The sequence below is a fragment of the Monopterus albus genome, unplaced genomic scaffold, assembly GCF_001952655.1.
Source record: "Monopterus albus unplaced genomic scaffold, M_albus_1.0 scaffold120.1, whole genome shotgun sequence".
Lineage (NCBI taxonomy): Eukaryota > Metazoa > Chordata > Actinopteri > Synbranchiformes > Synbranchidae > Monopterus > Monopterus albus.
In genome coordinates, this window is record NW_018128000.1 from 151677 (window position 1) to 168331 (window position 16655).

General features: G+C 41.5%; 1 protein-coding gene across 2 annotated transcripts in view; it reads left to right on the plus strand.

Moving 5' to 3' along the window:
- dennd1b (DENN/MADD domain containing 1B) overlaps positions 1-16655 on the plus strand; it is a 101733-nt gene that overhangs the window by 33922 nt on the left and 51156 nt on the right. Inside the window, exons 4-8 of one of the 2 annotated variants that reach the window (XM_020612084.1) lie at positions 5586-5634; positions 6720-6840; positions 11887-11956; positions 13587-13667; positions 14924-14983. In XM_020612084.1, the coding sequence (XP_020467740.1) occupies positions 5586-5634; positions 6720-6840; positions 11887-11956; positions 13587-13667; positions 14924-14983 (381 nt within the window). The remainder of the gene's footprint in view (positions 1-5585; positions 5635-6719; positions 6841-11886; positions 11957-13586; positions 13668-14923; positions 14984-16655) is intronic. The other variant, XM_020612085.1, reaches the window with a different exon arrangement.

Genomic DNA, 16655 nt, shown 5'->3' on the forward strand with positions numbered 1-16655 from the left:
CTGCTCTTCTCTTTTCTTCCAAACTGAGGATGGTTTAATGCCCCCACCCCTTCACCACACAAAAGCAAAACAAAAAAAGGAGGAATGAACCGTGGAATTAGAGAATCTCTACACCCCTACTCGCTTTCATTGGGTGCAAAGTTTAGCTTAATGGATAATTAATTGGACTATGTGGTGTCATCCTCATCAGTGTTTTGCAGCCCATTGTAAGTGACAACCCATATGTATACTCTAAGGGTATATGTATTTGGCTTCATTTTGAACTGCTTTTGCATTGGTAAACATATAGCTTTTTGGTAGGAGGTGACCATTTCAGTAATTCCTTGAAGGACATGTAATATTCTGGCTTCACACTATACAAACAGTGGGTTAAAACTCTACATCTCCAGAGAGAGGGTATTAACCCGTTGGGGGGAAAAAAGATCATTCAGACTTGATTTGATCCATCTATTCCTCGATGACTTGTCCACATTGGCAGACATTGCTCTTCTATCCTAACTAAACTGAACTACACAGTGTAATTCACAGTTGAATCATCATGCAGATGCACAGATGTGAGGTGAACCAGGCCAAATTTTGTGAATGCATTTTACTAGCTCCCCAGCTTTAATTGATTTCCATTCATTTCCATATGGTATACAAACCGTGCTTGTATGGACTTGAGGTAGGTAATTCATCACAGTGAACATCTTGTCTACATTATTTTGAGTTATGTTATTTTTGTATGGTAATGCAGGCTTTTCAAATCACTCTGCACTTAAAATTGCGTTAGCACTAAGTAATAAATTAACAAAAAAATAAATAAAAGCAGATACAGTGTTCACTGTGATGGAGTATATGGTGAAAAGGATGACACAGTACAGAAAGCTTTGAAAACAACTGACAGTAATGTAAAGTGCATGTGAATTGTAGTAATGAGCTAACTCATCCAAAAACACAGATGTAGTCCTTTAAAGTCTGCTTCTAATATTGGTATACCTCTGAGGTACATTTACAGATTTGCCTGCCACCAGCCTCCATTCCTCCTAAAACTACTCCCTGTATAGCAGGCTCTGGGGGCCAGGCTGCACTGAACTAGGCTGAGTTACACTCGGTAGCCAGCTAGATTGATCTGGCTGCAGTAGCCAGGGGAATATAAAGCAGGGCAGGGGCTTAAAGTCTGAGTCCCCCCAGGGAGAAGTCCTTGCTGCATAGGGAGAGGGGCATGAACTGAGCTGCTTCTCCCCCCTCCCTCTCTTTTTTCCTCCCTCTGTCTGCTGTTCCGTCTGTCCATCGAAGACCTTCTCCATCTTGTGACATTCATACTTGTCAGTTTCTCTGTCTGCTTCCATCTTTCTCACCTTTTCTTATAAAAATTTTTTTTCCTTGTACTTTATTTTCAGCATTTTTCCACCCTCATTTCATGCACATTGCTCTACAACACTCCCCTGCCTCCTCCAGATTTGCAAGCATATGGAAAAGTGAATATTATTGCTCATGAAGTTCACACTCAATGTGAAAATCTGATGCTGAGCTTAGGATTTAATCCATTTATAGAAGACACTTTTTAAAAAAGCTGGTTAACATCATTCTGTCCAATTGCTGTGATCTAAACGCTGGTTTTTCCCTCTGTAGTGATGGCGAGTGGCCAGTGGCACGCGGTATGATGTGTCATGTGTTCAATCCCCCGTGTACCCGCTGTACACCTCAGCCATATATAGTTTAACCTGCCACACTTCTAAAAGAATCAGGGTAGAGCAGGAATAAAAGTGAAGATTAGGCCTATTTTTAAGAGTAGAAAAGCAAAGAGTGTTGCCCGGTGCTGCAAAGTTTTTCGGTCTTCCCTGCTGTATTGTGCTATTCTGCAGGGGCACAGTGCAGAGCTGCACAGTGCTGCTGTGTGCTGTTGTAGTGTTGTGGTGCAGTGATAGCAGGATCGTCCGCTGGGGGAACCCAGAGCATTCTGTCTCACTGAGTGATACCCCTGTCTCCACTCACGATAAACAGCACACACGCACCAGTGTCTGCCAAGCCCAGCCTAGCAGCAGATCTCTCCCTCACCCCCACCCCCTCGCAAAGCTGCAAATATATTAGCTGCCTCTTTTTCTTTTGTCTTGGGAAAATGGCAAGCAAGGGGAGAGTGAGTGTGTGTGGGTGGGGGGGGGGACTGTGGTGGAGGTGGTGTGGGACTTACTGTACTGCTGTGGAAGAACACCCCCCTTTGTGCCATTTCTGTTTAGAGATCCTGATGGTACAGGGCCCAGTCGGGGAGGGAGGGAGGCTGAAACAAAGCTTCAGATGCCTGTGTGTTACCAGTAATCCAGGTGTGAAGCAGGAAACAACTGACAGATGAGGAGAAGCAAGATGAATTGCATATCACACACAAGTAGTCTGTTTCATTGGTTAGTACTGAAACAGGTTTTATACTGTTGAGCTCATCCCAGTGACCAGAGACACACGTTCTTCTTGGTCTTTGGCTAAAAACTGTAGTTTCTACCAAATGAAATAGACCTAATGAAGATTTTTGACAGTGTGAAGTAGTGGATTATCCAGAGTAATGAAGACCCTGGGTATGGCATGTCAGTTCACAAAAAAACTTCCATGAAGCATGGTCTCGTCCTTGCTCCTCGGCCCTCAGAACTGTCCCCAAATGACTGGAATGACTTCTGGGTCAACTTAGGAGAGATCTTCTAAGAGACGTGAGATGTACCTCCTGATTCCAGAAAGACAGACAACTTATAAAATGCTATTTTTCAGTTCTGCGATAGTTCAAGTTTGTTGATTCCATTGTATTGAGATGAGATCCGTCTGCATAGCAAGGTACCGCTAAGTCTACTTGTACTGTGAGCCTGAATAAAGTCAACTCTCCTGACGGTGTCCAAAAACCATTGCTCACCAAACCATGCAAAAGTGTAGGACTAAACTTTGCCAGAGAACATGAAAAGAAGCCTGACAGCACAGTCTTTGGTCAAGTGGAAGAAAGATCTATATTTGGATCAGATGGGGTCCAGCATGTTTGGCACGGACCTGGCCAGGTCTCCTGTTAAAGTGGCTACACAGTGGTGAGTGTGAAACATGGAGGTGGGAGTGTGCTAATATGAGCTGCATGAGCACAAAAAGGTCTAGGCGAGATGACATTTAAAGATGGCACTATGAATGCAGGGTTGTATACATAGACTGGATGAACAGATGACTCCTAGTCTCAAGAAATTTGGCAGGAGAAGAATTTTCCAACATGAAAATGATCCCAGACACTGCTAAAATCACCCAAGAGTGTTTAAAGAAGACAAAGTAAAGACTCTGACCTAGCCAAGTATGTCCCCTGACTTGAATTCAGCTGGACATTTTTGGATTATTTTAAAACTGAAGGTGGAGCAGAAAACTCCTCCATCTGACACGAATGACCTGTGAGGAATGAGGAGAGCATCTCTCCATGGATGTGTGAAAGACTGGTGTCATCCATGCAAATCTGCCATCAAAAATAATGATGGGACATGCAACCATGACCTCAAATTATAACAATACACAAGAACAGAGTCTCCCAAATGAAAGATTTACTGATTTGGTTGCTGTTAGTTCTTAAATATGAACCTTTCGTTATAGTTTAATTAGTCAACTATGTAAATTTCTGTTGTGTTTTTTAAATAGACTGGTTTTATTCTTCTTGGTCTTTGGCTAAAAACAAATGATATTTAATTGGCATTTCAGTGATATTGACCAGGGGTGTACTCTGTACTTTTATAGAACTGGTCTGGTGTTTCTGTCACATTATACACACTTACTGTACAAACGCTTCACTTCCGACTGGTCTTGTATGATCAGAGTTTCCACGGCCCCCCCCCCCCCCGTACACAGATACCTGATGTGGGCGGGGCGGTGACAACTCTCAAATCTGGCAAGTCAAATGTTTTTATTTAGAGGGAAAGCGAGTGCCTCGGTGTATACGCATGTGTCTGTTTGGGTTTGTGTGCCATATGTGGAGCGCCAGGGAGGGCTCTCTGGAACATATTGGTGTGCGTAGATAGCGGTTAATAATAGTAGCAAACACATAGAGCGATGGCAGCTCTGATGTGTGTGACAGTTTTACAGCCCCACACGCCACGACACAGTCACACACGTCTACACACACACACACACACACGTTCCCACAGCAGAGACAGAGACCTCCTCTGCCACTAAGCCCTTGGTCTTTGTTGAGTTCTCCATTTTATCACAGATTCTGATAAGTAGAAACAACTACTCCCCACCTACCCTGCCTCGCCTCCCTGCTCCTCCTATATGCTGCACACTGTATGTAGGCACATGCACATAAACATATAGCAGAGTCAAGCTCAGCCACCCACGCACCCACATATACAAATATACATGCTTAGCCACCCTCTCACGCTGAACGCACAAAATCCTTGAAGTAGGCAGACGCTCGCATACATCATATACTCAGCTGTTCAAATACACGACACAAACATATACACATCCCCCCGTAGAGATGGCTATGTTGTGCTGGGATAGCAACTTTAAGTTTTGATAAGGAGGGGCGGGTACCCCACAGCAAGGTCTCAGCAGCAGTAGACACCCAACCTGTTGTCCGGATCGGTCTCTGGGGGAGGCAGAGACAGACAGACAGACAGACAGACAGACAGACAGAGAGAGAGAGAGAGACGATGGCGGAGCAGCATCTTTCTCAGCTCGATTGTCTCCAAACAGAAAGACGAAACAGACCTTGGGCTCACAGACCGAGCTTGGCAGGCAAACGAAAGATAAAAAGAGAGACAGCAAGAGAGGCCAGAGCATAGCAGAGAGCCACTCAGTCCCCAGGATTGGTCTGCGAGTTTGGCAGAGCCTGGCCAGAACTGAGAGAGAGGTAGCAGAAAGACAGACGGCAAAAGGGACCTGGTGCCTGGCGTATGTTCTGGGCCAGGTTAGTAGCCAGAGAGATGAGGAGGCAGAGCGACAGACAGAGTGGGGACCCAGTGCTCGGTGGCTGTGCGGCTGGTCTGTAGTGGCTCACCCATATGGTGCTCTGCTCTGTTCCTGCTCCCTGTCTAAATCCATATGCCGCTGGTGGAAAGGTACCCCCCCACCTCCCCTCCCTCCACCCCTTAACCCCTCAGAGCTGCTTAGCCCATTGTCACTACAATCTGCCACCATAGCCTTGGTGTTGTGTGTCCCCTCTCCCTCTCTCCCTCTCTCCCTCTCTCTCTCTCTCTCTCTCTCTCTCTCGTCTTTCATCTTTTCATCTCCCTTTGGCACCCGATAATCGATGAACTTATTAACTGCTAATTATTCAAGCTGTGGATTGAGGATCCCTCCCTATCCTTGGAAAAAAGGAACCTTTCCACTCTGTTCTGCCAAATGAAGTGGTTTACATTACCCATTCATTTGGATTAAGTGCATTTAGGCTGCAGTGTTTGGGATGTGAAGACTTTGTCAGATTGCTATCAGCAGCGTTTAACATTAATCCCCCTTCTGTTCATTCACTTGATAGCATCCACTTAGTGAAAGCCCATGAGAACTTTATATTGAAATACACGGTTATTATTTGTTTTCCCTGTGATATGTGTTTCTCTAAAAGGGCGTGTGTGTCTCTCTCTGTTCTGGTTTCTCAGGAGGTCCTTCAGACGATACCAAAGTTCTGCTTTCCCTTTGACGTGGAAAGGTACGATTCCTCTCCGTCTCTGCTTCCTTGTTTTTTATTTAGGTTTTTTCACCTTGTTCATCCACACACACACACACACACACACACACACACAGGCAGAAAATGATGTACACCTAGCACTCCTCCCACTTATAGGGACACATGCATTAAAAAAGGAAATGAGATGGTGTGTGTGTTGTGCATCACACTGCTGTGTCAAGAAGAGCCATAAAGTTACCATCACTCATTGATACTGTTGCATGCCGATTTATTGGCTGTCAGAGTGTAATGATCAGTGTGTTTGTTATTGTGCACATGGGTGCAATTGCAAGTGGCCTTTCTGGTTTTAAGACCTGGCAAATGTTACATTTTCATGCAGACATTTTTAAGTCCAAAAACAGCACAGCTGTTGGCCAAATGTGCCTAGAAATGTAAATGCTGTGATGGCCAAGGGCACATGTTAATAATGGTGAGGATAATGATACCAACAAGTTCCATTAAAGATCATGCTGATTAGGTCATCAGTGACCAGCCCACTTATGTCAGGAGCAGTAACAGGTTTATGAATGCAGGTGTGTGAAAGAATCCAGAATATAAGGAAGCATGTTTTGTTCTAATAATATAGGTCCGGTGAGGCCAGCACCTCATAGAATAGCAGCAGCCTCTTATTTTCAGCATGGAAAATGACATGTTAAAATTCCCCTTGTAAACAGAGCCAGAGGGTGGGTGGAAAGGAAGGACTTTTTTTTACTGAAGCTTAGCTGCTGCCATCTAGTGGTGAAGGGATGTACTGAGCTCCTCAAGAATTTACCTTGGGATCAGAAAAGCGCTTTACAGTTTTTCAAGCAGCCTTACTGGAAATATTTGACATCAGTTTTAGACTTTGACTGAAGATTTAACTTATGGTGAGATTAGACTGCAAAAAAATAGTTTTTGATCAAATTATGTTTAGTTATTGTATTTTAAATATACACAATTTCATAAATTTACTCCAACCCTCTGTATTCAGTTGTTAAGCCCTTATGTGTGTTGGTCATTTATGAGCGTGTGTGTGTGTGTGTGTGTGTGTGTGTGTGTGTGTGTGTGTGTGTGTGTGTCCCCTCTCGGGTTTCTCAGAATCAGGTGGGGCAGAACTTCACCTTTGTTCTGACAGACATTGACAGCAAACAGAGGTTTGGTTTCTGTCGACTCACTCAAGGCTGCCGGGTCTGCATATGTCTGCTCAGGTAACGCACGCACACACACACACACACAGCACACACACACACAGCACGCGCGCACACACACACACACACACACTTGATTTTCCTTTGCTTTTTTGTGAAATTAGTACTCCAAGCTACATCCATTCTTTGGTCTCCCTGCAGTTTTTATCATATCATACATTGGTAAGTTTTAAAAGGATAAAAATATGCAACATACTTAAATTAAACAAATGTCAAAAGAGAGACAACTGGATGTGCCAGAAGTTCATCCATGTCACAAATCCAAACATTTAAAGTCACCCTTTCACATTTTACTTAATCAGATTCAAGGAAATGTGTGGAACATGACTTGTTCACACACCAGCGTCTTTATTTACTTGTTCCATTAAGCGAGACTTGGTCTGTTCTGCCCTTTTTTTCCAAATTATCTGTGGATCGCTCTCGGAACCATTTTTTTTTTATATCAGCATTTATTTCTCAAGAGTGATGAAAAAAATTAATTTACCAGATCTTAGAAGTGAACACAGATTTTTGAGGCAACATTTCCATTCATTCTCACACTTCACACTGAGCTGCACTACGCCAGAATAACAAATTTATATTCTCATCTGCCCACACAAATATGTTGGTGATGTGCCTATAATTATCCAAAAGTTTAGCAGTTTTTGATATTTGATAGGTGGATTTATCCTATCACAGCATACATAAATGAGGACACCAAACCCAGGAAAATTGCATTTTTCTTTGCATAATTACTCTCCAACAAAGACTGTTATCATTTAATTCCATTGTAATTGCATGTTGACACAATGTTTTCACAGATGTAATTACCTTACCGTTACAAAGAAGGAGTGCCCCAGTGTTAAACTCAGTGGACACGCTTATGGACGTAAAAAAAAAAAAAAAACTGAGAAAAATGTACAAAATACACCTATTTTTTTAATGAATGTATTTAGCAGCTTAACAAACAACTGAATGGAAAAAGACCACAAACCTTTTTCTCTTTTTTTAGTCAGTGTAAAGAAGCACTTCTGTAAGTGCTGCTCTCGCCTCCCCATGTACGTGTGTGTGTGTGTGTGTGTGTGTGTGTGTGTGTGTGTGTGTGTGTGTGTTTGTTGATGGACAGTCGTGGGTTTGTCGCTGCCCCGATGAGCTGCTGTGAAGAACAGTGTCCCTCCTCCCTACACCACCCACCCTTCCCGGCCAGCTTCCATGGCCTTTGTTTTTCTTTTCCCTCTCTCTCTCTTTTCTCCTCGTTAATCGGCTACTGCCACAGTGCGACAGCAAAGACGCTTGGCCCATAATTATGCATGAGGCTTCGCTGCCAATTAGCAGAGACTCCCCTGTCTCTCTCGCTGAGTTAGACATGCTAATTCATTTGACATAAGATGTATAAAATTCATTATGCATTCTGAGTAGTTTGCATGGCTTGCTTTATTTATAAAAAAAAAATGTATAGAATTTTTTTTTTAAATTTTAAATTGTGTTTGTGTTCTCCACTTATGTTTTCCTCTCTTTCTATGACCCTGATCTTTTCCCTCTTCTTATCCTAAATAGCTCCACTGTGTTGGGAAATGATAAGAGGAGGAAATGGTCTAAAGCTTAAAAAGCATTTTAGATATCTCACCAAAGAAATGTGTAAATTCCTGTGTTCAAGGTTCTCAGTCAAAAGTTAAAATGTTTTTTGTTTATAATACTTTAAGCTGTTTTCATTTCAACATATTAGTTATGCAAGACACTATTAAAGAAATGACAACAGATTGTATCTCTTAAAAAAAAATTGGTAACCGCGGAGGAACAGAAAAAATGCAGATAAAGTTTATCTCAAAGAATTATCAGTTATAATTTGTCTGGTTACAATCTAAAGCAGGAAGGCTCAGACACACTGGTTTATATTCATGTAACCATGTATCATTTCCCATGGATATAAAATGAAAATAATTTAAATTGTTCGCTTCTGCCTGATTGTTGAATCGCTGGGACCATAAAATTGTCACCTCTGCTTATGGTAGGAAGTGCCTTAATTATTGGGACAGTTTCATGTGGACAGCCCTTTGTAGTCACACAAAAACATTTAATTATAATGTGTTCTATCTTATTTTTTTATTCCCCCATCTTCTCTCATTGGAGGGATTTTCAGTTTAACACAAGTGAGTCAGGGATGAATAAAGTAGATTTTCTCTGTTTTATTTAATGGCTGATTTATTAGGATGCATTTTAGGGACTGCGTTGCTCTGGTTGATGGTCACTTATTGGTTAGCAGAGGGAACTTCCTTCCCTGTACTTAACCCTTGACCTAAGAAAGTAAAGGTTTAATGAAATCTTCTACAAAGTGTAAGGTGACGTATGATTACAGATGCCTGTGCATTAAAGCCGATTTAAGTCTCACCTAAGGAACAGGAATAAATCTTGTTCTTAACACCTCATGGGTGCTTTATGTCAGCTAAAAGGGCTGAAAGTGCTCCAGTATTAAGGTTTGTACTGAGGTTTGTAGCTGTGGGAGTAGGTGTGTCCACGATATCTGGTGATTTTTATGAATGTTTTGTTTGATTCCATTGAGGATTTATGCTTGTGTAAACAGATTTTGATTTATTTAATCCACGGTGATGTTTCTCTGTGGTCCTCTCCATAAAAACATAATTAAAAGTTCAGGAGGCATTTCCATGGCCCTGTCTTCTGTCAGATATTTCTGTGCTGTTAGGTGGTCTGAGACTGGGATGGAGAGCATGACGGGCTGTGAGTGGGCCACAGATTAACTGGTTCATTCTGTGAGTACATGGCACTTTGAGAAAACGTGTTTAAAATGGCAGGAGAGATTGCGGGGGCCCCCACGCACTGAGCACTTCAGTGATGGATGCTTCTCTTTCTATCGGAGGATTTGCAAAGCACAAACAGATTTGAGCAATGAGCTGTGACGAGTAGGAGTATCTCTCTAAGCTTTCCAAACTTTAACTTTGCATCAACAAAGAGAGCAAAGCAGGGGGAGGGGATAAGTAGAACAAAACAATACATCTTTAGGTTATATTTATTCTTTTGCATTTGAATAAGGCACAAAAACGCAGTACCTATTGTGGGAAGATGTTTGAAGAAAATATTGATAATTCAGGCTTGGCTGCCTTCACCAGCGTGTTCCTCTAAAACAAAGGACTTAACAGCACCTGGGTGCAGGAGCGTAATGACTGAGATCTGTAAGGCCTGATGGCTGCTTTGACAGCAAGGGTCCTATTTACATCCCCTTCAGCTGTGAACAAGGATTAATGTCCAGAAGCCTGACTTCTTAAACACGAGGCCTAGAGGAGGCAGATAATATAAAGGTTTTGTTCTCCTCCTCCTCCATCTTAGTCATTATATCAGACTGACCTTTTCGTGTGATGGTTAAATGTAAACTGACCCACCTTGAAGATATTTGTGTTGCATGTTGTTTGACGTTTCAGAAACAAATCTTCAGGTTGATATCTGGTGATCGTGTGAATTAACATACGTGTGTGTGATTTAGTCTCTCCCCCTGAGCGCTAAGAGGCTCAATGTTTCAAACTGATGGTCACTCAGCCTCTCCTCATTGGTGCGCTTGGCTGCACTTTTCTGGGAACCCAACCTGTCATCGGCCTCTTGCGGATTTGGTGATATGAAAATTTGCATTAGGTTTATTGTTTTCTTGTTGTCTGTTAATTCCAGTCTGTAGAACAGCCAGTGACCCATGTTTTGCAAACTCCTCAGTCTCCAGCCTGAGCAGGACTTCTTTGGCTCAAAACTCTCCTCTTACACGTACAAACATTTTTGTATAATTTCACATTTTCTTCTTTGTACATACGCATTTTAGTCATTTGCAAGATTTGAATTAAATTATAGTTTAATGACTTGTGTTCACTTATTGACAAAAACAAGTACTCAATCAATTCTGTGAGCAAATACAAGTCCACTTTTGATCTAGACACTATTTTTTCCCAACCCCTGCATCCAGACAAGCTAATGAAGCAATAATGGGAGTTTCTGTTTATTTAATTGCAACGCCAAGTCGGTACCCAGAATCATTATTCATGTGATGTTCAAAACTGCATCTTAAACTAAATAAAAATTCAGTACCTTGATAGGACACCATGTTTTTATTATTTGATTGCATAACAGTAAATGAACTGAGCCCTCGCAGCTTTTATGCCAAAAGAAAATGTTGGCTACCTTCCACCTAGAAAGCAAGTTGGCTTGGCCAAGAATATGTCAACTTTGTAAAGAAAGCCATGCTGCAGATGCTTTTAGCTTATGGTGGGTGTACTTAGTGATTAGTTTTAACACAAACTGCAGTATAAATTATTTTGAACTTGTTAATGAATTAATTTATTTCACGTTATTTACATAAGGAAAAGATTTATTTTTTTTTTATACATATGTGAAGGGCATATAAAGCAGCACAGAGAGGGGCAAGAGGAGGAGGTGAGGAAGGGGGGATGCAGGAGACATCATGGGCTGCATTTTTGTTAAGCCTGCGCATCTGGTAACAGCATGTTTGTAAACCACAGCATCACACGAGAGCTATAGTGTTTTTTTTTTTTGTTTTTTTTTTTTGTTAAAGAATATAGAATCCATTGTTTTGTTTTTTTTTTGTTTTTTTTCTGCTACCCTCCTTTTGCGTTGGTTTAAAGAGCACACATGGCTGGAATTCTAGCATGTGGAAGGCCCTTAGTATGAAGAATGTCATAATAAGCACTAGATAGCATTTCTGTTCTGGTGTCACCATGACTCTGTGCTTTGGAGCAGCTACAGCTGTTCGATGTCCTGCATACGTTGGAGGTATTAAGCATTAGGTCACTAACATTAGCCAGCATACACTCAGTAATATTGCCAGACTATGCTTACAAACACTACGCTTACAAACTTCACGCTGTTTTAAGTTTTGCAGTGTCGAGCAGATGGTGAAATTATTTATAGACGTTGTGAGGAAGACTGAGTTAAGTTTCAGGAGCCTGAATCCCTCGACTTTAGCATCTAGCAGGAAAGGACTGCACTTGATAAAATGAATGACAACCTTTGCATTTAAAAAAAATCTTAATATATACCTTTTGTTTCTTCCAGTTATCTACCATGGTTTGAGATTTACTACAAGCTGCTAAATACCCTGGCAGACTACCTAACAAAACAACAGGTAATGGTCTCTGGGCATTTACTACTTGCATCATTTAAAGTTTTATGTACAAAAGGGCTTTACAAGTATATAATATGACGATAAGACATAGCAGTATGATTTGAGTGAGAAACAAGCACCCAGTTTAGTGTTTCTGAAACTGTGCTGTGGTACGATCTTTTCCTCCATCCTGTTCTTCTTATGCATGCCGTCTTTTGTGTGCAAGTTCTGTTCACTGTTGTGAGCTCGACATGGCTCCCGTTGTTAGCAGCAACAATGTTGACATTTCACAGACCAAAGGCTGATCTGACACTGGAAGTTACTCCTGATGATTTACTGGAAAACAAATCGTTAAGAAAACACACACAAACACACACACACATACACAAATGCTAGCACTTCACAAAAGTCTTTTCCCCTGACTATTCACTGCATTGTACTGGCAAAGGCAAGGGAAATGTAAAATATGCAACAAATGTGCAGCGCCGAGTGCAGAGGGTGTAGGTGATGTTCCCATGTTTAGACTGAAGAGAGGAAAAAGGAGAGAGCTAGACAGAGCCGAGGAGAGATGCTGAGAGCTTTGGGACCGCTTTCAGTTGTCATGTCGTCACCGCTTCCTCCAGGACCCACAGAGAGCAGTGATCAGGACTAAGAGCCACATAAACATTCAACATACAGTACACACGTTTCTGTGACTGAAAGGAACTGAGCAGGATAATCTACTATATAGGCAGGAAGAGTGGGATAGTTTGTGTGCGGGGAAAGGAAGAGGAAGAGAGAGACAGGAGGATTGCTGGAAATCCTGGGTGACTGAAGTGTTAGTGTGCATGATTTAGTTTCTATTTACCCCGCTGTCCGTTCCAGGCGAGAGGGAAATGTTGACAGACAAGGGAAGACAGAAGAGCGATGAGGGTTTAAGGCGAGGGGTAAATGAACTGTTTCCCCAGGCCGTGTTGCTGACCATGCGTGTGAGCATTGAGCCTCTCATGACAGGAGGCTGTTCGATTGCGCACACCCCCGACACCCCTCCCTCCCACCTTCTTCTCTTTGCTGTATATTGCCACCCATTCCTCTCGAGTTTCTCCTGCTTACACATACAAACACACACACGCATTTCCTCAAACAAGCACGACTTATGGCCTGAACCAAAACAAAGTTCTCTGAGAGGGCAACAGGAGAAGAAGCTAAACAACCAACAATGTCTGACCTCTGCGTCGACAGTAGTTAGTTATTTTAAGTAGAAGTTGCAAAGTGTTATCCCCTTCAGTTCTCTAGCCCTCTTGTCATGGAGCTCATAAATGCTGGAAGAATAATCTCAGAGCCTGTCCCGTGGTCAAGCGAGCTGTCCGCATCTTTGGAGCGGGGACCCCTGCTTAATTACTGGCAGCCTGCTTTCTGCTGTAAATCAGTGCTGCTGGATAATAAATGTCTGCAGCTCTACACTCTTTTAACCCCACCGCTGCTAGTTAAAATGTGTCAGTCGGATGTTTTGGAGCCCTTCAGGCCTCGCTGCAGGATCGCCCTCTGCTTGACAGCAGCTCCTGTCCTAGCGCCATTCTTAAGATTGACACATAATTTTTGACATTAACAAAACAAATAAATAAAATCCATGTGTTTTTTTCCTCTTTTGTTATTTCCTTCTCTCCCACAGGAAAATGACTTGAATGACATGCTGCATTCTCTCTATGATCTGCCTGTGCCAAAGCCCTTCACGCCAGTCAACCTGAGTGTGGTGGGTATAGTTCTTATATTCCCCCTTATCAGAGACGAGACAGCTGAGAGAGAGACAGGTCCTGTAATAGTGTGTTACCTCAGGAAGCAGACTGTAGATCAGAAGAGGAGACACTAACTGGTGGCTGAAGTAGTTAAAAGTAGAGATAAAGAGGAAGAAATACTAAGAACCGAAATGAAACTGACACAAAGAAGAATGCAGAAGCCAGAGATGGCATAAAAACAGACAGAAAGAAAAATAGGGCAGACAGGCAGAAACAGACGGAGATTGACAACGTACAGAGGTCAAGATGGAGGAGATAAATGAGGGAACAGCAAAGGAGACAAAGTGGGGAGCAGGAGGAGTTTAAGATACACTAGGTAGAGGCAGAAAGAGACAGACGGCCCGGGACTGACACTCTGTTTGGAAACCAGAAGTGGCACCAACAGGTTTTTGAGTGATAAGCCCGAACTGGACATGTCCTCTCACAACTCATAGTGTCTCCAGCTTATCAAAAAGGGAAATGGCTTAATGAGCCCAGGTCCCTCAAAGATGGCCTGTGTTTGTGTTAACTCTGACACAATCTCTCCTTGTGTGTTTCCAGCTCATACATAAAACACTCTTAAATAGTTGTCTCTCCCATAAGCCTGGCCTGTGTAAGTAGAATGTAATGGCTTTCAGTGGGGCTGTCAAACTCAGTGTTTTGTTCAATAATATCTCTATATTCGAGTTGCTTACACTCCTCACAGTAATGGGATCAAAAGAGTTTCAAGTGTTAGCCTTTGTCCATGAGGACTGCCGCTCCTTTTGTTTTATTTATTTATTTTTTTTGAACCAATTAAACGAGCAGCTCTGAGTTTTTTCTGCAGCGTAGGTCTCAGAAGGACACACATCTAATTACACAGATGAATATACAACATAACAAGACTAATAAGAAGTAATCAATATATATCTATGTAGGTTAACAAGGTCAATTAAGATTCCTTCTGATTTATTTGCTCTTCATTATTTTTTTTATCAGCTCTCTAAGTCAACAAACCCTTTTTTATCTGAATCCCTGAGCTTCATTGGAAGAGAAGCCCTGGAGAGCAGAGGTGATATCTTCATCTCTTTTCTGGAGAAGCCACTAGTTTGATATTTAATTTATGAAGCAGAATTATTCCCCTAAAAGAGGGATTTTTTGTTTTATCATGGCAGCTGAGAAAGAAGAAGGATCATTGTCCCCTTTAATGTGTGAACCCTGTTTTGCTCTTTCTCTCCTTCTTTCATTGTGCAAGAATAAGAAGTTGTATATTGCCACTGGGCAAGTACTGAGAGATCGGCAAAGCAAGGAGCCGGTGAGTGGAGGGGAATGAGTGAACAGCAGAGAGGGGAGGAGGCTGCCGTGAAATCTGAAACTGCTGCTGTACTAATCGCATGGGAGTCACAGCTTTCCAATTTGGCCAAATAAGCTGCGCTATCTTTCTAAATATAACAAAACAAACTACCCTGGTCCTTGGTGTATGTTTCTTTTCCTCTGGAAAACAATCAAACTTTGTAAATGATTAATATCATTCCACTCTTCTATATTCTCTCTCTGAATATCAAAAGTCCCCCCCCACTTTATGTTTAAAGCAAAGGCAATTGTGTTCAAAAATCTCCTTGATGCCTTTCCAGTTAACCCACTTTTAATGTTTCTGTATAAACATGTATTCGAAGGGACAAAAAATAAAGTAGATTAGCATATAAACAGCCAGTGAAAGCCTGGGTTGAGTTGAAGAGCATGGCTTGTGATGATCACACTACCATGAATTTGTAGACCAATAGGGAGACATTATTAAGTAGACAGAGGAGAACTGAAGGCAAAGATGCTTTGAGATTTTTACTGTGTGTATAGCCTCAAATGTATCTCCCCAGTCTAAGTCCCTAGTCTTTTATAACAATTTACTTTTTTGGATCATTTAGTTTTAATTATCCTGTTACTGCTCTTCTTTTCCGTGGGTATATGAATAGATTTGCTAAAAATGACAATGAAACAAATATTTTTAGCAACTCGCATGTTTAACTAATACAGTTTCAAGAAAAAGCTCTACCAAGTACTCCATAAGTATTCCAACACAGTGGAAAGCCTGACTTCATTAAACGTATTAATACATACATTATCTGCCAAAACTTAGTGCAGCTATTTAACTGTTTACATACTGTAAGAGCCAATCTGAAAAATGTTTAGTTTATGTAGTTATTAAGAAAACATAGCCAACATAGCTTTATGTTTTGGAATAATAAGTTTGTTTTATACAATGTGCTCTATACTACACCGCACGTCAAAACTGACACTAGTCGCCAACCAGCATGCTGCACAATGATTGTGATCAGAACAAACAAAGTAAAACATGAACTTTTACTTCACTTTTACAGTTGCACATGACTCTTAAAATTCAATTTTATTTGACTATAAAATTAACTTTTATATTACATTTTTATATGTTCCTGCTGCTTCTGGAAACAGGGTGGAAATACTAGCATTGCTTGGGTATTTAGGAGTTTTCCTATCTCTTTACTGCAAATGTTGCAGCTTAATTTAGAAGAAGGCAGTACTAAATACTGTGCACGAAATATGACATAGTATTTCAAACATTTAAACATTCACTCACATTAAAGAAGGGTGCTAATGATCATATATCCTATACTCCCAGGGTGAAGCCATGGATGTTGGTTCCAGTTCAGTGTTTGTTTGTGCTGAGTCTTTATTTCCTCCAAGCTTCACTTGACTACAACAATGACCCTCCTCTGGGAATAGGACAATTGTTTGTCCATGATAACTGTTTTCATATTTTCCACATGCACTTGGGGTGAAATATTTTAGTTTGTTTTACATTCAACTAAACATCCTGATGTCAGCCACAGACAAGAAGTGGCCGTGCTACCATTTCTTTCTAACTGTGACAGTTTGTTAGTGTTGTATTTGCTGTCACTGTCACTTAAGAGTAATGTGCATCAGTCTTTTCACTCGTGATAATGAAAGTCTTA